General features: G+C 37.0%; 1 protein-coding gene across 2 annotated transcripts in view; it reads left to right on the forward strand.

Moving 5' to 3' along the window:
- The window catches only part of SPRED1 (sprouty related EVH1 domain containing 1), a 122291-nt gene that overhangs the window by 94672 nt on the left and 5284 nt on the right, over window positions 1-22335 (forward strand). For both annotated transcript variants that reach the window (XM_059056961.2, XM_059056960.2), the window contains one exon: window positions 20359-20460. In XM_059056961.2, the coding sequence (XP_058912944.1) occupies window positions 20359-20460 (102 nt within the window). The remainder of the gene's footprint in view (window positions 1-20358; window positions 20461-22335) is intronic.

Here is a 22335-nt window from a genome sequence, read left to right on the forward strand (position 1 = left end):
TTGGTAGAATTTCCTGGTGAAGCCATCTGAGCCCAGAATTTTCTTTATCAGATGATTTTGAGCTACAGATCGATTTCTTTAACAGATACAGGACTATGTTGATTTTCTAATTCTTTTTAGAAAGGCTTTTTACAGGATTTTGGTTTTTATTCCTTTTTTATGGAAAATTTCAAACATACTAGAAGTTGAATGAATAGTGCAGTCAATTGCTGTGTACTACCCTGCTTCTGACATTAGTCATTGGCAAAATGATGAAATGCCATAGTTTTGTTATTATTCAGAAATGGATTGATTTTTAAACATTTGGGGTTTTCTACTTTTCTTTTTATTGCAGGTATTCTAAGAATATACTCTTAATGATTTCATTCGTTAACATTTGTTAAGGCTTATTTAATGACTCAACATAAGGTCCCTGTGCCATGTGCAGTTGAAAAGACTTCGTATTCTTAGATGTTGTGTGCAGTGTTCTTTCTATATATTAGGTCAGGTTTGTTATCCTTATTAACTTTTAAAAAAATCTGCTTGTCAGTAACTGAGCAAGGTATGTTTAAAAATCTCCAACTATGATTGTAGAATCATCTTGTTTTAATTCCATCAGTTATTTACTTTATATATTTTGAGGCTATTATATATTGCTTGTAATTTTCTAATTGTCATACCTTTATGTTGAATTGACTCTCTTGTCATTATGAAATATCCTTCCTTATCTCTGGTAGTACTTTTTGCCTAAAAGTCTATGTCTGATATTAGTATGGTTACATCAATTTTCTTTTGGCTAACGTTTACACAGTGTGTGTTTTCCCATCCTTGTACTTATGTGTCATGTATAAGATGTCTCTTTTAAACCATATGCAGTTGGATTTTGTTTTTTTCTCAGGGTGTTTTTGTCTTTTAGAGTATTTTGTCTACTTACTTTTACTGCAGTTATTGATACAGTATAAATCTACCATCTTACTTGTTTTCTGTTTGCCCCATTTTTCTATGTTCATTGTTTCCTCCACTTGGCTTATTCAGGTATATTTTACTACTTAATTTTTCTTCTTTATTAGATAATTAATAATACAGTTCAGTGCTTTTATTGTAATCCTAGAGATCACAATACTCATCGTTAGCTCCTTAGAATCTACCCTAAATTGATTTTTTTTTAAACCACTTCTGGAAAATGCATGGATCCTACAATACCTTAATGCCATTTATCTCTTCTTCATTAACTGTTTGTGTTGTTGTTGTCATGAAATTCATTCTGTGTGCGTATGTATTTATAACCTCCCAAAATAATATTTTAAACAGTCAACATTGATTTCAGTTTATGTCTACTTATGCTTTTAGCTGTTCTTTAATCCCTTGTTTATTACCATACAACCATGTAGGATCATTAGCTGCTTATTGCTGCTTATTGCTGTTGGTGAGTCTTCGTTGTCGTTTTTCTGGAAACATCTTTTATTTCCTCCGTATTTGAAGGATGTTTTGCTGACTGTCACATTCTAAGTTATCATTTATTTTCTTTCACCACTTTAAAAGATGTCACACCACTGTCTACACTTTTCCATCACTGCTATTAAGAAATACTGTCTATCTTTGGCTTTTCACTGTTTTATTATGCTATGCCTAGGTACTAGGTTTTTTTATTGGGTTTATAGAGCTTTTTGAATCTGGCTGATAACTTTGAACAGATTTAGAAATTTCTCCACCATTGTCTCTTCAAATATTGTTTCTAAATCTGAGGCTCAGGGAGAGATATAGACTGAACTTAAAGTTGGGAGTCATTATCTGATGATGGAAATTAAAACTATGAGAGAAGTTTGAATTACTTTGTAAGAAGAATAGTATTCAAAGCTGGAACACTGAGGATCACTAAGTGTTAAAAGACAAGGTGTTGGAGAACAGTCACACAGATAGGAGAACTAGGAAAGGGCAATAATGTCTCAGAAGCCTGAGGAGAGTTAAAAAGGTAAGTGACGGAGTAGTTAATTAATGTATTGCAATTACATGGTCCAATAACGGACCTGGATGAATCCTGGATTCATCTATGTAAAGGTAATTGATACCCCTAGCATAGTTTCAGTGGGATTAGGAGGCATTCATGACAGGAGAAGAAACAACATTTTTTTTTTTTTTTTTTGCCTGAGCTCCATTCAGAAGTTTGACTACAGAGGCCTTCCTTTAGACAGCAGATAGAGCTAGAAGATGGAGGGCCAAGGAAATAAATATGTTTAAAATTTGAAGGGATAAAGAAAGTGAGAAGTTAAAGATTTGGGACAGAGAGAATAATTGATAAAGACCCAAAGGAGACTATCAAGTGCACAGGAATTACACTGAAAGAGGAATTACTTCATTTTTCTAGACTGAAGAGAAGTTTAGGTAGAACTACAGATTTGTTAAAAAGGAGGTGGAAGGTTAATGAAATTCAGACTTGATCAATTCAGCAGTGTGTACCCTTGCATTCTTGGATAAACCTAGAATTTAATTGTTATTTTTATCTTAAAAACTTGAATATGGGGGCAGAAGGTAAAGAGAAAATAAAAATTCTTCTGCATCATCTGGGAATTTTTCTTCCAGCAAGTCTCAATACAGCCATACCACAGCAAATAAATATAGTTTGAAATATTCAAGTTAGACACAGATTGTGAAAGGTTCCCTGCTAATAGATCTGATTAATTAGGTTACTTAAGGTCGCAAGAAACATATATTCTCAGGCTATGTAAGTTGGTGGGGACTTATCATAATGACCTGGGCAAGTACCAAGCTATAGCATGTATTCATATAACCTCTCTGGTCCTCCCAAAATTGGAACTTCAGTTAGGATTATCCCCCTTCCTCCACTCTAAGTCTAATGCCAGTGTTTCCCATATAAGTAAATGGTATATCACTTACACATTTGCTCAGGGCAGAAACTTGAAGCCATCCTGACTCATTACATCCTCTCTCAATTTCATACTGTAGATATCAGCAGTCAATCAGCAATCCTGTAAGCACTACATTCAAAGTATATTTCTCAGACCATCATCATTTCTTACTGCTATAGTCTTCTAATTTCCCTACTTCCACTCTTATCCTTCCCACCCACTCTAATAATCTGTTCACACAGTAACCAAAGTGATCCTTTAAAAAGATACAAATCAGGGCTTTCCTGGTGGCGCAGTGGTTGAGAGTCCGCCTGCCGATGCAGGGGACACAGGTTCATGCCCCAGTCCGGGAAGATCCCACATGCTGCGGAGCAGCTGGGCCCGCAAGCCATGTACGCTGAGCCTGCGCGTCCGGAGCACATGGGAGAGGCCACAACAGAGAGAGGCCCGTGTACCGCAAAAAAAAAAAAAAAAAAGAAAAGAAAACAAAAACCAAAAACTAAAAAGATACAAATCAAATGTGTTCGAAACTTTATAAAAGTCTAACGTCCTATTAAGAACAACGTACAGAGGTTTTACAGAGCTGTGCATGATTTTGTTCGTGGCTTCTCCAGATTTATTTTCTCTTCTTTCTCACTCACAAGCTTCTTAATACCTCAACCTCCTATGTTTTAAATATATTAAGAATATCTATGCCTCAAGGGCTTTGCATCTGCTCTTCCTTTTATCTGGAACACTCTTCCTCCAGATGTTCCCAGAGCTTGCTCCTTCAGGTCACCTCTTCTGTGAAGCCTTCCCTGAGCACTCTAAATGAAATACCAACCCTTCCATCACTGTATCCTTATGCTATTTTATTTTTCTTAATAACACTTATTTCCTGATTATAATTTGTTTCCTATTTATACTTTTTTTGTTTGTTCACTGATATGTTCAGGAATCTAGAAGTTCCTAAGATAGAGTAAGCACCCAGTAAATATTTGTTGAATGAAAGAATAGATGAATAAATGCTAACATTATCACCTTGGAAGCATCCTACATCAGAGGAATAGCCTTGCCAAAAGGACTAGACTACTTCCTTGCTGTCAAGAAATATGAAGAGTGTGAGATTTTACCCTAGCTAGCAAGTTATATGAATGCTGCCAAAAGACATAAGACTGCTAGGTCAGAGACAAAGGACTGTTACTCACGGCAGAATAAAGTAGCATGAGCTTCATGTTTGTGTCAGTTCCCCTTGCTTCCCAAGTCCCATGGGGGTGGTGCTAAACTGCTCAGGTACATATTGCACACTCAGTGGGTTTGCATCCCAATATTGGAACCCTGAGTTTTGGGGAACCCCAGTCTTTTATAATGGGCGATAATCCTGCCTTTTGCCCGGGAGGGACACAGTGTCTTGGTTATACTCGTTAACTATACAAACCTAACTTCAAAGGAGAGATAGTTTATCTTTCAAGGGTTTCCCTATTCACACATCTTTGAAAAGATAGTCTGAAGCAGAGGCAGATAGTACCTCTACTCACTGTATCAGCAGAAGTGAGACCCATGGAGAATTGTCACCTAACACTAATTTAGGTTTTTCCCTCTGGCAGTGCTTAAACAGGTAACAGGTATTGTCGTGTTTGTCTTTGGCTCATTTTCTATGCTTCCATGGACTACTTAAATCCTTTTGATGGATTAGGTACATTCTTTCAAACTGCTAGTGCTCTCAGTCAGGTTTTAGTTAAATCTAATAGGCCTGGAGGCCATTATAGTCCTTTTACTCAATTTCGCTTACTTTCAAGTTCCTGGAGGTCATTTCACTGCAGATGAATAAGACCACATGTATTATGGTCTTACGATCAAAGGTTTATGATGTATTTAATACATAGAAAATAATACATGTAATGAATACCTGAGAAAGCAAAAAACTTTTTAAAAAGAACACCCCCAATCCTGTTCCCTTGCCTTTATCCTAGAGGTGATCTTTACCTTGGACTGTGTTTGCTTATTAGCATTCTTATGCTTTTCTTGGTAATTCTACCACTTCTTTTGCCAGTAGATATTTTAGTTTCCATATTTTTGTTTTTAGGCATACTGCTAGTATAAACTTTCTTGCCCCTCAGCTATTCTTGTGCAAGAGTTTCTTTAGGGTGTACAGAAATGGGCCTTTGATATTGATGTGCTATAAAAAGGCTCTTGGGCAAATTAGTCTATAGGATTCATGTGTTCTGTGACTATAAGAGATATATTGAGCATTTGAGAGGTTAGAGAAATAACGCTGGATATTCCATTACAAACTAATTTTAACCATATACTCTTATATAACTTGTTATTGAGTAATAAAATTTTCAGTGACACTTCTTTTTGAATTTTATTTGTGGCCAGTATCTCCTAGTTTGTGGTGGTTTTTCACTCTTTTTATGGTGTTTTGGTGACCAGATGTTCCAAAATTTAATACGGTTGAATTTATCATTCTTTTCGTGGTGGTGTTTTTAAAAACTCCTCCCCATCCTTATCTCAAAGATTTTTCTCTTGATTTTATTCTAAAAGTTTTGCAGTTTTGTCTGTAAAACAAACTGATTTTTGTTCCACTTTTATTTTTTCCATATGGATTACTGATTGTTAACAGCACCACTTATTGGATCCTTCCCCCTACTGATAGGCAGTGCCATATCTGTCATATATCAAGTTTCTATTTCTGGTCTCTCTTATCTGTTGGTCTGTTTGTCCTGGCACCAGTGCCACATTGTCTTCTTTACTATAGAATGTTTTAACTCTATAGCAAGTCTTAATATCTGTAGAGCAAGTGCATCTACCACTTTTTTCTTCTCTTTTTTGTTGGTGGGTGCGGGAGCTGTTTACTCTTCCACAGAATTTATAATTAGCTTGGGACTTCCCCAGTGATTAAGACTCCACCTTCCAATGCAGGGGGTGTGGGTTCAATCCCTGGTTGGGGAACTAGGATCCCACATGCCGTGGGGTGCGGCCAAAAAAGAAAAATTAGAATTAGCTTATCAAGTTTGTTGAAAAATCCATTTGCAGTCTGTATTTGAATTGCACTGAATTTGTATATTAGTCTGGGGAAGAATTTAGCCTTCTTTTCCATGAATATATATCCTTCTATTTAGCTCGTCTATAGTGCTCAATAAAGCTTTGCGTTTTCTTCATGAAAAGATATCATATATCTTTTAAAAGAGTGGATATATATGGGGCTTCCCTGGTGGCACAGTGGTTAAGAACCCGCCTGCCAATGCAAGGAACACAGGTTCGAGCCCTGGTCCGGGAAGATCCCACATGCCTCAGAGCAGCTAAGCCTGTGCGCCACAACTACTGAGCCTGTACTCTAGAGCTTGCGAGACACAACTACTGAGCCCACAGGCCACAACTACTGAAGCCTGCACGCTCAGAGCCCGTGCTCTGTAACAAGAGAGGCCACCACAGTGAGAAGCTCACACACCGCAACTAAGAGTGGCCCCTGCGCACCGCAACTAGAGAGAGCCTTCACGCAGCAAGAAAGACCCAAAATGAGTCAAAAATAAATTTTTTAAAAAAGAGTGGATATTTGTATATATATAACTGATTCACTTTGCTGTACATGTGAAACTAACACACATTGTAAGTCAACTATACTCCAATAAAAATTAAAAAAAAATAAAACATTGGAGAGGTTATAATCATGCAAAAGTAATCCAGCCTGTGCCCTAGAGCCCACGAGCCACAACTATTGAAGCTGAGCGCCTAGAGCCTGTGCTCCGCAACAGGAGAAGCCACCACAATGAGAAGCCCGCACACTGCAACGAAGAGTAGCACAAGCTCGCTGCAACTAGAGAAAGCCTGCATGCAGCAATGAAGACCCAATGCAGCCAAAAATAAAGATCTTTAAAAAAAAAAAAATCCAGAAATCTTACTTCATCCCACATCAGTCCTTTAGTCCTACAACATAATTAAAATTGAAATACTTCTGTTTCTCTTTATGTTCCTACCGTGTGATTAAAGTGCTAATGAAAGTAAAATTCAAACTGCAGGAAACAAGGCCAGGAATGAGATAACCTCTTCAGTCATTAACTATTTTTATTAAACTTCCTTTCCTGTTTAAGACACTACTAGTACTGAGTAGGTGGTTCAAGTTGGATATATCCATTTAAATTGCTTTTTGAATTGAAGCATACAAACTTTTTAATCCAGCATTTTTACTTTTAGCAATTTCTGATACAGATACACTTGGACATGCATATTAAAGATAAATATGTATAAGGTTAATTTATGCAATATTGTTTGTAACAGCAAAAGGTGGAGAAAAGCCTATATATATATAAATCAGACTGGTTAAATTAAGTCATCCACTCAATGGAATATTAAGCTGCTATTAAAAGAATTAGGTAAAGCTATATGTATAAATACATAAGCACACTTGCATGTGTGTGTAAATTAAATATGTGGCCAAAAAGTGGTAAGTACCACCTTAGTGGTACATTTGTTATAATTGGTGAACCTACATTGATACATCATATAATCACCCAAAGTGCATAGTTTACAGTAGGGTTCATTCTTGGTGTTGTGCATTCTGTGGATTTGGACAAATATATAATGATATGTATCCATCATTATAGTATCATATAGACTTTTTCCACTGACCTAAAAATCCTCTGTTCTCGCCTGTTCTTCCCTCCTTACCTCTCCCTTCTCCCAAACACAGATCCTGGCAACCACTGATCTTTTTACTGTCTCCATAGTTTTACCTTTACCAGAATGTCATATAGTTGGAATCATACAGTATGTAGCCTTTCACTTAGTAATATGCACGTAAGGTTTTTTCATGTCTTTTTTTTTCAATACTGAGTAATATTCCATTGTCTGGATATACCACTGTTTGTGTATCCATTGAGCCTACTGAATAGATAAACAAACTTAGTTTCTTCCAAGTTTTAGCAATTATGAATAAGGCTGCTGTAAACATTTGTGTGCAGGTTTTTGTGTGGACATGTTTTTGAATCCCTTGGGTAAATACCAAGGAGTACAATTGCTGGATCATATGGGAAGAGTATGCTTAGTTTTATAAGAAACTGCCAAATTGTCTTCCAAAGTGGCTGTACCATTTTGCATTCCATCAGTAATGAATGAGGGTTCCTGTTGCTCCGTGTCTTCCCCAGCATTTGGTGTTGTCAGTGTTCTGGATATTGGCCATGCTACTGGGTGTGTAGTGGTATCTCGTATTTTTAACTTGCATTTCCCTGGTGACTTATGGCGTGGAGCATCTCTTAATATGCTGATTTGCCATCTGTATATCTTCCTTGGGGAAGTGTCTGTTGAGGTCCTTGGCACATTTTCTAATCAGGTTGTTTATTTTCTTATTGTTGATTTTTTAATAGTTCTTTGTACATTTTATCTAAAGAAGAACCTATTAATGAAAAATATGACACATATAAAGAAAAAAGGGTTTTGTACATTATAGGTATCAGTCCTTTATCAGGTATCTTTTACAATATTTTCTCTTACTCTGTGACTTGTCTTCTCATTCTCTTGACATTTTATTTTTCAGAGTAGATGTTTTTAATTTTAATGAGGCCCAGCTTATCAATGCTTTCTTTCATGAATCTTTGATATATCTTAAAAGTCACTGCCATAACCAGTCATCTATTCTGTTCCATTGACCTATTTTTTTTTTTTTTTTTCTGTTACCACATCGTCTTTCTTAGTGTAGCTTTATAAAAGATCTTGAAGTCAGGTAATGTCAGTCCTCTAACTTTTATTCTCCCTCAGTATTGTGTTGGGTATTCTGGGTCTTTTGCCTCTCTATGTAAACTGTAGAACCATTTTGTTAATATCCACAAAATAACTTGCTGGGATTTTAATTGGGATTGCATTGAATCGATAGGCCAGCTGGGGAAAAACTGACATGTTGACAGCATTGAATCTTCCAATTTACAAACATGGAATATCTATATTTATTTCTTTGATTTCATTCATCAGAGTTTGATAGTTTTCCTCATACAGATCTTGTATGTATTTTGTTAGATTTATGCATTAAGTATTTCATTTTGGGGGATGCTAACATAAATGGTTTTTAATTTCAAATTCCACTTCTGTTTTTTTGGTTTGTTTTTGCCGCACCGCATAGCATGTGGAATCTTAGTTCCCTAACCAGGGATCAAACCTTTGCCCCCTGCAATGGAAGCACAGTCTTAACCCCTGGACCACCAGGGAAGTCCCTTGTTCATTGTTTATTTATAGAAAAGTGATTGTCTTTTGTATATAAGCCTTGTATCCTGCAACTTACTATAAATCATTTGTTAGATGCAAGAGTTATTTTGTTGAGTTTTTCAGATTTTCTATATAGATGATCATGTCATCTGTGAACATGGACAGCTTTATTTCTTTCTTCTCAATCTGTATACTGTTTATGTCTTTTTCTTGTCTTACTGCAATAGCTAGAAATTCCAGTATGATGTTGAAAAGGAATGGTGAGAGAAGGGACATCCTTGCCTCCTTGTACCTGATCTTAGTGGGAAAACTTAAAGTTTCTCACCATTAATTATATTAGTTTCAGGGTTTCTGTAGATATTCTTTATAAGTTGAAGAAGTTCTCCACTGTTCCCAATTTACAGTTTTTATCATGAATGGGTGTTGCATTTTGTCAAATACTTTTTCTCAGTATATCAATAAAATCATGTGATTTGATGTGTTACATTAATTGATCTTTTAATGTTAAACCAGTCTTGCATAGTGGGGTTGAATCCACTTGGTCATGATGTATAATTCTTTCTATACATTGTTGGATTCAATGAGCTAATATTTTGCTGAGGATTTTTGCATCAGTGTTTATTTGACATGTCTGTATTTTTTTTGTTTTCCTCTTTGGTAATGTTTTTGTCTTTTTTTTTTTTTAGGATTAAGATAATGCTGACCTCTTGGAATGAGTTAGGAAGTATTTTCTGATTTCTATCTTCTGAAAGAGATTGGAGAGAATTGGTATAATTTCTTTCTTAAATGTTTTGTGGTATTCACCAGTAAACCCCAGCTGGATATGTGTGCTTTCTATTTTGGAAGGTTATTAATGATCAGTTCAACTTCTTTAATAGATATAGACCTATTCATATTGTTTTCTTTTTCTTGTGTGAGTTTTGGCAGATTGTGCCTTTCAAGGAATAGATCCATTGCATCTACATTATCAGATTTGTGGATGTAGAGTTGTTCATAGCATTCCTTTATTATCCTTTTAAATGTTCATGGATTCTGTAGTGATACCTCCTCTTTTGTTTCTGATAGTTAGTGCTTTGTGTCCTCTTTTTTTTTCTTCGTTGTCCTGACTAGAGGCTTATCAATTTTGCGGATCTTTTTAAAGAACCAGCTTTTGGTTTAATTCATATTCTCTGTTGATTTCCTGCTTTCAGTTTCCTTGATTTCTACTCTAATTCTTATTATTTCTTTTCCTTGCTGTGGATTGAATCTTTCCTAGTTTTCTAAGGTAGAAACTTATATTATTGATTTTAGATCTTCTGTCCTAATATATTTAATGCTATAAATTTCCCTCTATGCACTATTGCTATATCCCACAACATTTGATAAGTTGTGTTTTCATTTCTATTTAGTTCAAAATAATTTTTAATTTCTCTTGAGATTTCTTCTTTGACCCATGTGTTATTTAGAAGTGTGTTGTTTAACCTCCAGTTATTTGATGATTTTCCTGATATCCTTCTGTTACTGACTTATACGTTAATTCCTTCATAGTCTGAGAATGGACATTGTATGTTTTCTACTCTTTTAAATTTGTTAAGGTTTGTTTTATGTTCAAGAATGTGGTCTATCTTCCTTAAGGTTCCATGTAAGCTTGCAAAAATGTGTATTCTGCTGTTGTTGGATGAAGTACTCTTCAGATGTCAATTATATCCACTTGATTGAAGGTGTTGTTTAGTTCACCTGTGTCCTGACTGATTCTCTGCCTGCTGAATCTGTTCATTTCTTTATTGTTTTTTAGCATCTTTATTGGAGTATAATTGCTTTACAATGTTGTGTGAGTTTCTGCTGTATAACAAAATGAATCAGTTATATGTATACATATATCTCCATATCCCCTCCCTCTTGAGCCTCCCTCCTACCCTCTCTATCCCACACCTCTAGGTGGTCACAGAGCACTGACCTGATCTCCCTGTGCTATGCAGCTGCTTCCCACTAGCTTTCTGTTTTACATTTGGTAGTGTATATATGTCAGTGCTACTCTTTCACTTCATCCCAGCTTACCCTACCCACTCCCCGTGTCCTCAAGTCCATTCTCTACGTCTGTGTCTTTATTCCTGTCCTGCCCCTATATTCATCAGAGGCACTTTTTTTTTAATAGGTTCCATATATATGTGTTAGCATACGGTATTTGTTTTTCTCTTTCTGACTTACTTCACTCTGTATGACAGACTCTAGGTCCATCCACCTCACTGCAAATAACTCAATTTCATTTCTTTTTATAGCCAAGTAATACTCCATTATATATATGTGTCACATCTTTATCCATTCATCTGTCGACGGACACTTAGGTTGCTTCCATTTCCTGGCTGTTGTAAATAGTGCTGCAGTGAACATTCTGGTACATGTCTCTTTTTGAATTGTGGTTTTCTCAGGTATATGCCCAGTAGTGGGATTTCTGGGTCATATGGTAATTCTATTTTCAGTTTTTTAAGGAACCTCCAAACTGTTCTCCATAGTGGCTATATCATTTTACATTCCCACCAACAGTGCAAGAGGGTTCCCATTCTCCACACCCTCTCCAGCATTTATTGTTTGGAGATTTTTGGATGATGGCCATTCTCACTGGTGTGAGGTGATACCTCATTGTGGTTTTGATTTGAATTTCTCTAATGATTAGTGATGTTGAGCATCCTTTCATGTGTTTGTTGGCAATCTGTATATCTTCTTTGGAGAAATATCTATTTAGGTCTGCCCATTTTTGGATTGGGTTGTTTGTTTTTTTGATATTGAACTGCATGAGCTGCTTGTATATTTTGGAGATTAATCCTTTGTCAGTTGCTTCGTTTGCAACTATTTCCTCTCATTCTGAGGGTTGTCTTTTCATCTTGTTTATGGTTTCCTTTGCTGTGCAAAAGCTTTTAAGTTTCATTAGGTCCCATTTGATCATTTTTGTTTTTATTTCCTTTTCTCTAGGAGATGGGTCAAAAAGGATCTAGCTGTGATTTATGTCATAGAGTGTTCTGCCTATGTTTCCCTCTAAGAGTTTTATAGTGTCTGGCCTTAGATTTAGGTCTTTAATCCATTTTGAGTTTTTTTGTTTGTTTGTTTGTTTGTTTTTGTGGTATGCGGGCCTCTTACTGTTGTGGCCTCTCCCATTGTGGAGCACAGGCTCCGGACGCACAGGCCCAGAGGCCATGGCTCACGGGCCCAGCCTCTCTGCAGCATGTGGGGTCTTCCCAGACCAGGGCATGAACCCGTGTCTCCTGCATCGGCAGGCGGACTCTCAACCACTGCACCACCAGGGAAGCCCGAGTTTATTTTTGTGTATGGTGTTAGGGAGTGTTCTAAATTCATTCTTTTACATGTAGCTGTCCAGTTTTCCCAGCACCACTTACTGAAGAGGCTGTCTTTTCTCCATTGTATATCCTTGCCTCCTTTATCAAAGATAAGGTGACCATGTATGCATGGGTTTCTCTGGGCTTTCTGTCCTGTTCCATTGATCTATATTTCTGTTTGTGAGCCAGTACCAACCATACTGTCTTGATTACTGTACCTTTGTAGTATAGTGTGAAGTCAGGGAGCCTGATTCCTCCAGCTCCATTTTTCTTTCTCAGGATTGCTTTGGCTATTCAGGGTCTTTTGTGTTTCCATACATATTGTAAAATTTTTTGTTCTAGTTCTGTGAAAAATGCGATTGGTAGCTTGCTAGGGATTACATTGAATCTGTAGATTGCTTTGGTTAGTAGTATAGTCATTTTCACAAGGTTGATTCTTCCAGTCCAAGAACATGGTATATCTCTCCATCTGTTTGTATCGTCTTTAATTTCTTTCATCGGTGTCTTACAGTTTTCTGCATACAGGTCTTTTGTCTCCATGGGTAGGTTTATTCCTAGGTATTTTACTCTCTTTGTTGCAATGGTAAATGGGTTGTTTCCTTAATTCCTTTTTCAGATTTTTTATCACTAGTGTATAGGAATGCAAGAGATTTCTGTGCATTAATTTTGTATCCTGCTTCTTTACCAAATTCATTGATTATCTCTGGTAGTTTTCTGGTAGCATCTTTAGGATTCTTTATGTATATAGTATCATGTCATCTGCAAACAGTGATGGTTTTACTTCTTTTCCAATTTGGATTCCTTTTATTTCTTTTTCTTCTCTGATTGCTGTCGCTAAAACTTCCAAAACCATGTTGAATAATAGTGGTGAGAGTAGGCAACCTTGTCTTGTTCCTGATCTTACAGGAAATGGGTTCAGTTTTTCACCATTGAGAACGATGTTGGCTGTGGGTTTGTCATATATAGCCTTTATTATGTTGAGGTAGGTTCTCTCTATGCCCACTTTCTGGAGAGTTTTTATCATAAATGGGTGTTGAATTTTGTCAAAAGCTTTTTCTGCATCTATTGAGATGATCATACGGTTTTTATCCTTCAATTTATTAATATGGTGTATCACATTGATCGATTTGCGTATATTGAAGAATCTTTGCGTTCCTGTGATAAACCCCACTTGATCATGGTGTATGGTCCTTTTAACGTGCTGTTGGATTCTGTTTGCTAGTATTTTGTTGAGGATTTTTGCATCTGTGTTCATCAGTGATATTGGTCTGTAGTTTTCTTTCTTTGTGACATCTTTGTCTGGTTTTGGTATCAGGGTGATGGTGGCCCTAGGATGAATTTGGGAGTGTTCCCCCCTCTGCTATATCTTGGAAGAGTGTGAGAAGGGTGAGTGTTAGCTCTTCTCTAAATGTTTAATAGAATTCAGCTGTGAAGCCCTCTGGTCCTGGGCTTTTGTTTGTTGGAAGATTCTTAATCACAGTTTCAGTTTCAGTACTTGTGATTGGTTGCTTCATATTTTCTATTTCTTCCTGGTTCAGTTTCAGAAGGTTATACTTTTCTAAGAATTTGTCCATTTCTTCCAGGTTGTCCATTTTATTGGCATATAGTTGCTTGTAGTAGTCTTTCATGATCCTTTGTATTTCTGCAGTTTCAGTTGTTACTTCTCCTTTTGCATTTCTAGTTCTGTTGATTTGAGTTTTCTCCCTTTTTTTCTTGGTGAGTCTGGCTAATGGTTTGTCAGTTTTGTTTATCTTCTCAAAGAACTAGCTTTTTTAGTTTTATTGATCTTTGCTATTGTTTCCTTCATTTCTTTTTCATTTATTTCTGATCTGATCTTTATCATTTCTTTCCTTCTGCTAACTTTGGGGGGGATTTTTGTTCTTTCTCTAATTGCTTTAGGTGTAAGTTTAGGTTGTTTATTTGAGATTTTTATTGTTTCTTGAGGTAGGATTGTATTGTTATAAACTTCTGTCTTAGAACTGCTTTTGCTGCATCCCATAGATTTTGGGCCATGTTGTTTTCATTGTCATTTGTTTCTAGATACTTTTTAATTTCTTCTGATTTCTTCAGTGAACTCTTGGTTATTTAGTAGAATATTGTTTAGCCTCCATGTGTTTATATTTTTTTACAGTTTTTTTCCTGTAATTGATACCTCATCTCATAGCATTGTGGTCGGAAAAGATACTTGTTACTATTTCAATTTTCTTAAATTTACCGAGGCTTGATTTGTGACCCAAGATATGGTCTATCCTGGAGAATGTTCCATGAGCACTTAAGTAGAAAGTGTATTCTGTTGTTTTTGGATGGAATGTCCTATAAATATCAATTAAGTCTATCTGGTCTAATGTGTCTTTTAAAGCTTGTGTTTCCTTTTTTATTTTCATTTTGCATGATCTGTCCTTTGGTGAAAGTGGGGTGAGTGTTAAAGTCCCCTACTTTTATTGTTACTGTTGATTCCCCCTTTTATGGCTGTTAGCCTTTGCCTTATGTATTGAGGTACTCCTATGTTGGGTACATAAATATTCACAATTGTTATATCTTCTTCTTGGGTTGATCCCTTGATATTATGTAGTGTCCTTCTTTGTCTCTTGTAATAGTCTTTATTTTAAAGTCTGTTTTGTCTGATATGAGTATTGCTACTTCAGCTTTCTTTTGATTTCCATTTGCATGTAATACCTTTTTCCATCCCCTCACTTTCAGTCTGTATGTGTCCCTAGGTCTGAAATGGGTCTCTTGTAGACACAGCATATATGCAGGTCTTGTTTTTTAATCCATTCAGCCAGTCTATGTCTTTTGGTGGGAGCATTTAATCCATTTGCATTTAAGGTAATTATTGATATGTATGTTCCTATTACCATTTTCTTAATTGTTTGGGGTTTGGTTTTGTAGGTCTTTTCTTCTCTTGTGTTTCCTGCCTAGAGAAGTTCCTTTAGCATTTGTTGTAAAGCTGGTTTAGTGGTGCTGAATTCTCTTAACTTTTGCTTGTCTGTAAAGGTTTTAATTTCTCTGTTGAATCTGATTGAGATCCTTGCTGGGTAGAGTAATCTTGGTTGTAGGTTTTTCCCTTTCATCACTTTAATATGTCCTACCACTCCCTTCTGGCTTGGAGAGTTTCTGCTGAAAGATCAGCTGTTAATCTTACGGGGATTCCCGTAAGATTTGTTATTTTGTTGCTTTTGTTATTTGTTGCTTTTCCCTTGCTGCTTTTAATATTTTTTCTTTGAATTTAGTTTTTGATAGTTTGATTAATATGTGGCTTGTCATGTTTCTCCTTGGCTTTATCCTGTATGGGACTCTGCACTTCCTGTACTTGATTGTCTTTCCTTTCCCATGTTGGGGAAGTTTTCAAATATTTTCTCAGACCCTTTCTTTTTCTCTTCTTCTTCTGAGAGCCCTGTAATCAAATGTTGGTTCATTTACTGTTTGTCCCAGAGGTCTCTGAGACTGCCCTCAATTCTTTTCATTCTTTTTTCTTTATTCTGCTCTGCGGTAGTTATTTCCACTATTTTATCTTCCAGGTCACTTATCTGTTCTTCTGCCTCAGTTATTCTGGTATTGATTCCTTCTAGAGAATTTTACATTTTACTTATTGTGTTGTTCATCATTCTTTGTTTGCTTTTTAGTTCTTCTAGGTCCTTGTTAAACATTTCTTGTATTTTCTCTATTCTGTTTCCAAGATTTTGGATCATCTTTACTATCATTACTCTGAATTCTTTTTCAAGTAAATTGCCTATTTCCTCTTCATTTGTTTGGTCTGGTGGGTTTTTACCTTGCTCCTGCATCTGCTGCATATTTCTCTGTTTTCTCATGTTGTTTAGCTTGTTGTGTTTGGGGTCTCCTTTTCGCAGGCTGCAGGTTCATATTTCCTGTTATTTTTGGTGTCTGCCCCCAGTGGGTGAGGTTGGTTCAGTGGCTTGTGTAGGCTTCCTGGTGGAGGGGACTGGTGCCTGTGTTCTGGTGGGTGGAGCTGTTTCTTGTCCTTCTGGTGGGCAGGGCTGCAGCTGGTGGTGTGTTTTGGAGTGTCCATGAACCTAGTATGACTTTAGGCAGCCTCTCTGCTCATGGGTGGGGTTGTGTTCCTGTCTTTGTAGTTGTTTGGCAAGGAGCATCCAGCACTGGAGCTTGCTGGCCATTGGGTGGAGCTGGGTCTTAGTGTTGAGATGAAGATCTCTGAGAGAGCTCTCGCTGATAGATATTATGTGGGGCCAGGGGGTTTCTGGTGGTCCAGTGACCTGGACTCAGTACTCCCACCATGGAGGCTCAGGCCTGACACCCAGCCGGAGTACCAAGACCCTCCCAGCCACATGACTCAGCAAAAAAGGAAGAAAGGGAAACAACAACCAAAAAAATGAACAGGCAGAACGCTAGGACACATGGTAAAAGCAAACCCCTGAAATTTCAGACCCACAGAAAATTGGGTCTGCTTCATTCTAAAGATCCAGTAGTGAGCCAAAAGAAGCCAAGAAGGATGGATTCCAGGTATGCAGAGATTGTAAAATTACTTTTGGTTCTCAAGACATCAGTCTGTTCATTTCTGATAGAGAGGGATGTTGAAGTCTCCAGCTATGATAATGGGTGTATACGTTTCCTTCAGGTTCTGTCAGTTTTTGCCTCATGTAATTTGATGCTGTGTTGTTAAACACATACACATTGAGTATTGTTATGTCTTCTTGGGGAATTAACCCCTTTATCATTATATAATGCCTTCTTTATCACTGATAACTTTCCTTGTTTTGAAGTCTGCTCTGTCTGAAATTAATATAGGAACTCCTGCTTTCTTTTGGTTAGTATTAGCGTGGTATATTATTCTCCAGCCATTTACTTTTACTCTAACAACACTAAACCACTTTACAGTGAGTGGGTGTACTTTAAAATAACCATAATCCTAATTCCTCCTTCTACCCCTTGCATCATTGCTGTCAGTCATCTTATTTTATATACATATATATGCATATATATGTAAATATGTGCATAATCATGCATGAACAAATACACTGTTGCTATTTGTTTTTATTTTTGGCCACACTGCTTGGCATGCAGGACCTTAGTTCCCTGACCAGGGATTGAACCCATGCCCCTTGCGGTGGAAGCATGGATTCTTAACCACTGGACTGCCAGGGAGGTCCCCCACTGTTACTGTTTTTTGAACAAACTTCTGTTAGCTCAGTTAAGAATGAGAAAATCAAAAGTTTTATTTTCACTTATTTCTTCTTAAATGCTCTTCCATTCTCATGTAGATTCAAGTTTCTGATCTGTATTACTTTCCTTCTCTCTAAAGAACCTCTGTTAACATTTCTTATAAGGCAGGTCTACCAGCAACAAATTGCCTCCATTTTTTTTTTTTTTGCTTAAGAAAGTCTTTATGTCTCTTTCACATTTTTAAAATGTTTTTGTTTTTGTTTTTTGTGGTACGCAGGCCTCTCACTGTTGTGGCCTCTCCCGTTGTAGAGCACAGGCTGTGGACACGCAGGCTCAGCGGCCATGGCTCACTGGCCCAGCCGCTCCACGGCATGTAGAATCTTCCCGGACCGGGGCACAAATCCATGTCCCCTGCATCAGCAAGCGGACTCTCAACCACTGCATCACCAGTGAAGCCCAATGTTTATTTTTAAATTTAATTTTTCTTTTACATGATAGCTTGTCTCTCTTAATCCCCTACCCCCGTGTTGCCCCTCCCCTCTTCCCTCTACCCACTGATAACCACTAATTTGTTCTCTGTATCTGAGAGTCTGTTTCTTTTTTGTTATATTCAATAGTTTGTTGAATTTTTTAGATTTCACATGCAAGTGGTATCATAGAGTGTTTTTCTTTCTGTGTCTGACTTACTTCACTTAGTGAAAATACCCTCCGAGTCCATCTATGTTGTTGGAAATGTCAAATTTTCATTCTTTTTTATGGATGAGTAATATTCCATTGTGTGTGTGTGTACACACCACGTCTTATCCATTCATCTGTTGATGGATGCTTAGGTTGCTTCTATATCTTGGCAGTTGTAAATAATGCTGCTATAAACATTGGGGTACATGTATCTTTTCAAATTAGTGTTCCTGTTTCTTTCAGATACATACCCAGAAGTGGAATTGCTGGGTCATATGGTAGTTCTATTTTTAGTTTTCTGAGAAACCTCCATACTCTTTTCCACAGTGGTTGCACCAATACATTTCCACCAGTCTCCTTCACTTCTGAAAGATAATTTTGCAGGGTACATAATTCTAGGTTGGTGAACTTTTTCTCTTACCACTTTAACTATTTCACTTCCCTCTTTTTGCTTGCATGGTTTCTGCAAAGAAGTCAGATGTAACTACTCTTTATTAGTAAAATAGTTCTTCCTCTGGCATCTTTCAGGATTTTTATCTTTGATTTTTTATAGTTTGAAAATGATATGCTTAGGTGCTTTTTTTTTTTTTTTTTTTTTTTTTTCCTTTTTCCTTCCCTCCATTTTCCTGCTTGCTGTTCTCTGAGCTTCTTGGATATGTGATTGGACATCTGACATTTGGGTAAATTCTCAGTCATTATTATTTCATATATTTCTTTTGTTCCTTTCGCTCTTTCTTCATCTGTTCTTTCTGTTTTGTGTATGTTACACCTATTGTAGTTGTCCCACAGTTCTTGAATAGTCTTTTTTTTTTCAATCTTTGTTATCTTTCCTTTCAATTTTGGAGATTTTTGTTGCTTAATTCTCAAGCTCAGAGATTTTTATCCTCAGCCATGTCCAGTCTACTAAGCTCATCAAAGGTATTCTTAGTACTTTTGATCTCTAGATTTTTTGGGGGGGCAGTATTCTTTATTAGGATTTCTATTTCTCTGCTTGCATTGCTCATTTGTTCTTGTATGCTATCTGCTTTAAACATTGTAGTCTTTGCATATTAATCATAGTTGTTTTAAATTCCTAGTCTGCTGATTCCAATATCCCTGTCATATCTGGTTCTGATGCTTGTTCTGTCATTTCAAAATCTATTTTTGTCTTTTGGTATGTTTTTTATCGTTTTTCTTGATTGCTAGACATGATGTGCTGGGTAAAAGGAACTGCTGTAAATAAGCCTTTAGTGATGTAGTGGTAAAGTGTATAGGAAGAGGAAGTATTCTATGGTTGTGATTAGGTCTCAGTCTTTTAGTCTGAGCCTTTCCTTCAGGATTGTGAATATCACAATTATTTATCAGTGTTTTCTCTCCCTTTAGGTGCCTCAGATGGTTAGAGTTGACTAGTGTTGGGTATATCCCCTCCTCCAGATCAAATAGACTCTGATAATACCACAGTAGGTCAGACCCTCCTTAACTAGTTTCTCCTGAGGACAGGCCTTGTTAAGAACAGAGTGTTCTGGCACATTTTGTAATGGTTCCTTCTCCACTCCCCTGCTTGGAAGCATGTACGGATTTTTCTGATACTTATTGTTAGAACCTGGTTGATCTCCTAGAGGTAAACTCATAAGAGTTTGGGGGCTTTACAATGACTGTCCCCACCCCCAACCAGGAGTTTTTTTTAACTCTCAGAGTTGTCCATCCTGAGCCTCCAGCAATTTGTCAATTACAGTTGAGATTTTTTTTTTTTTTTTTTTTTTTTTCCCCACCCTGGCACTGGTTTTCACGGTGATTTTCACTCATGAGTCTCTGCTCCCATAAGCAGTGACTCCCTTTTTTTGCTGTCTGTCTTTGCAGTCTTAGGGGTGGGGTTTGCCCTGTGTCCTCCTCTTTCATGGATCTTAGAGGAGTTGTTGATATTTTTTGTTGTTGTTTAGCTTTTTTACTTGTTACAACAGAATGGCAGCTTCCAAGCTCCTTATATGCCAAAACAGAAACCAGAAGTCTGTATTACTTTTTAAATTAAATTTTAAATGTATAAGGAAAGACCTAAGTTTAAATAATAAATAGGATGACTCAAGTAATGCTTTTTGTTAAAACCATTTTGAAAACCCTTACTGCTAATAGATTATGAAGTTTTTGAATACACATTATATATAGTTTTATTAAAAATAAGGAATGCATTCTTTTGTCAAGTACTTAAGTAGAAATTGTTTGTATTTTAGATAATGTTCAGTCATCCAGGCCTAGACATTCAGGGCAGAAGTATAGAATATGTACAGCGGCAAATACCGAAGGAATGTGGAAGCCTAAAGTCCCAAAATAAGGTCAGTAATCTTAGTTTTATCTTCTGATTTGGAATGTAACTAATTAACATGTAAGTGAAATTTTCCAGTCTTTCTAATTCTCCATATAGTTGAGTTGTACTAGAATTGTTTTTTAGTGTATAAATTTTCTATTTGTTTATATATACTTCTAAACCCCATTACTTAAATTCCCTCCAAATTTCTGGTTTGAGGGGATTGTCAGTACATTTATCATCAATAGGAATCGTATGTTGTAATTTAATGGTCTGCATCCATCACTCCACCTTTAGTCCAGATGTGGAATTTTTTTAGCCACAATTCCAAATATATGGGGAACAGAAGTCTGCCCCAATGTGGATCCATGTGCTTACTTATAGAGTAGTCACTGTGTCCAGGGACTGGCACTAGAAGATATAAATGTGACTACTAGAAGCCCACTTATATGGATGAAGGGAAGTGTCATTTTGATTTATGCCTGAAAGATTTACTTTTCGCCCTGGCCTCAAGGAAACAGCCTACTCGGAAGAATGAGAGAGTGTGATGTGTTTTAAGTCATTTTCAGAGACTTGTATAGCCAACCTATGAACACGTATGTCTTTGTTTTAGTTTGCCAGGGCTGTCATAACAAAATACCACAGACAGAGTGGCTTGAACAACAAAAATTTATTTGCTCACAGTTCTGGAAACTGGAAGTCCCGGTTCAAGGTGTTGATGCATTTGGTTTCTTCTGTGGCCTTTCTCCTTGGCTTGCCAATGGTCACCTTCTGGCTGTGTTTTTTTTCCTCTGTGCACCCACATCTCTGGTCTCTCTCTCTTTCTGTCCAAATTTCTTCTTATAAGGATACCAATCAAATTGGATTAAGGCCTACCCTAAAGGCCTTATATTTTAATCACCTTTTTAAAAGGCCCTATTTCCAAATGCAGTCACATTCTGATTTACTGGGGATTGGGCATCAACATATGGATTTGGGGGGGACACCGTTCAGCCCATAATGTTCCACCCTCCGGTCCCTTTTCTCACATGCAAAATACATTCACCCCATCACAACACTCCAAAAAACTTAACCCATTCTAGCATCACCTCTAGGTCCCAAATCTCATCTAAATACCATCTAAGTCAAGTGTAAGTGAACTCAAAGTTTGATTCATCCTGAGGCAGAATTCCTCTAGGCTCATGAAGGAGGTGGCCCCACCCCCTTGGCCATCAGTGATAGCATCTTCCTGAGAATCTTCTTTCTCTTCAAATTCTGGTTCATTTTTGTTTTAAAAATTACTATTTCAATTAATCACTTTCTTCTCATATTGTAGTATAAGCAGCAAGGAGGTACTAGGCTGCACCCTCAGCACTTTGCTTGTAAATTTCTGCTAAATATCCAAGTCCATCACTCACAAATTCTACCTTCCACAAGAGACTAGAATAAAATTCACCCACATTCTTTGCCACTTTATAACAAGGATCAACTTTCCTCTGGTGTCAACAGTATGTTCCTCATTTCCATCCAAGCCCTCACCAGAAGCACCTTTAATGTTCTTATTTCTACCAAGTCTCTTCAAAGCTACCTAGCCTTTTTATAACATGCACCTCAAAACTCTTTCAGCCCCTACCCATTACCCAGTTCCAAAGGCACCGCCACATTTTTAGATGTTTGTTAGCACAACATCCTACACCTTGGTACTAAAATCTGTATGAGTCAGCGTTCTCCAGAGAAACAGAACCAACAAGATATATATATATATATATGCATATATAAAGAGAAAGAGATTTATTTTAAGGAATTGGCTCATGTGATGGTAGAGGTACATATTCAAAATCTGCAGGGTAGGCTGTCAGGCTTGAGACTCAGGGAAGAGCTGTAGTCTGTATCCAAAGGCAGAATGCTGGTAGAATTCCTTCTT

This window comes from Kogia breviceps, chromosome 3 (assembly GCF_026419965.1).
Source record: "Kogia breviceps isolate mKogBre1 chromosome 3, mKogBre1 haplotype 1, whole genome shotgun sequence".
Classification (NCBI taxonomy): Eukaryota; Metazoa; Chordata; class Mammalia; order Artiodactyla; family Physeteridae; genus Kogia; species Kogia breviceps.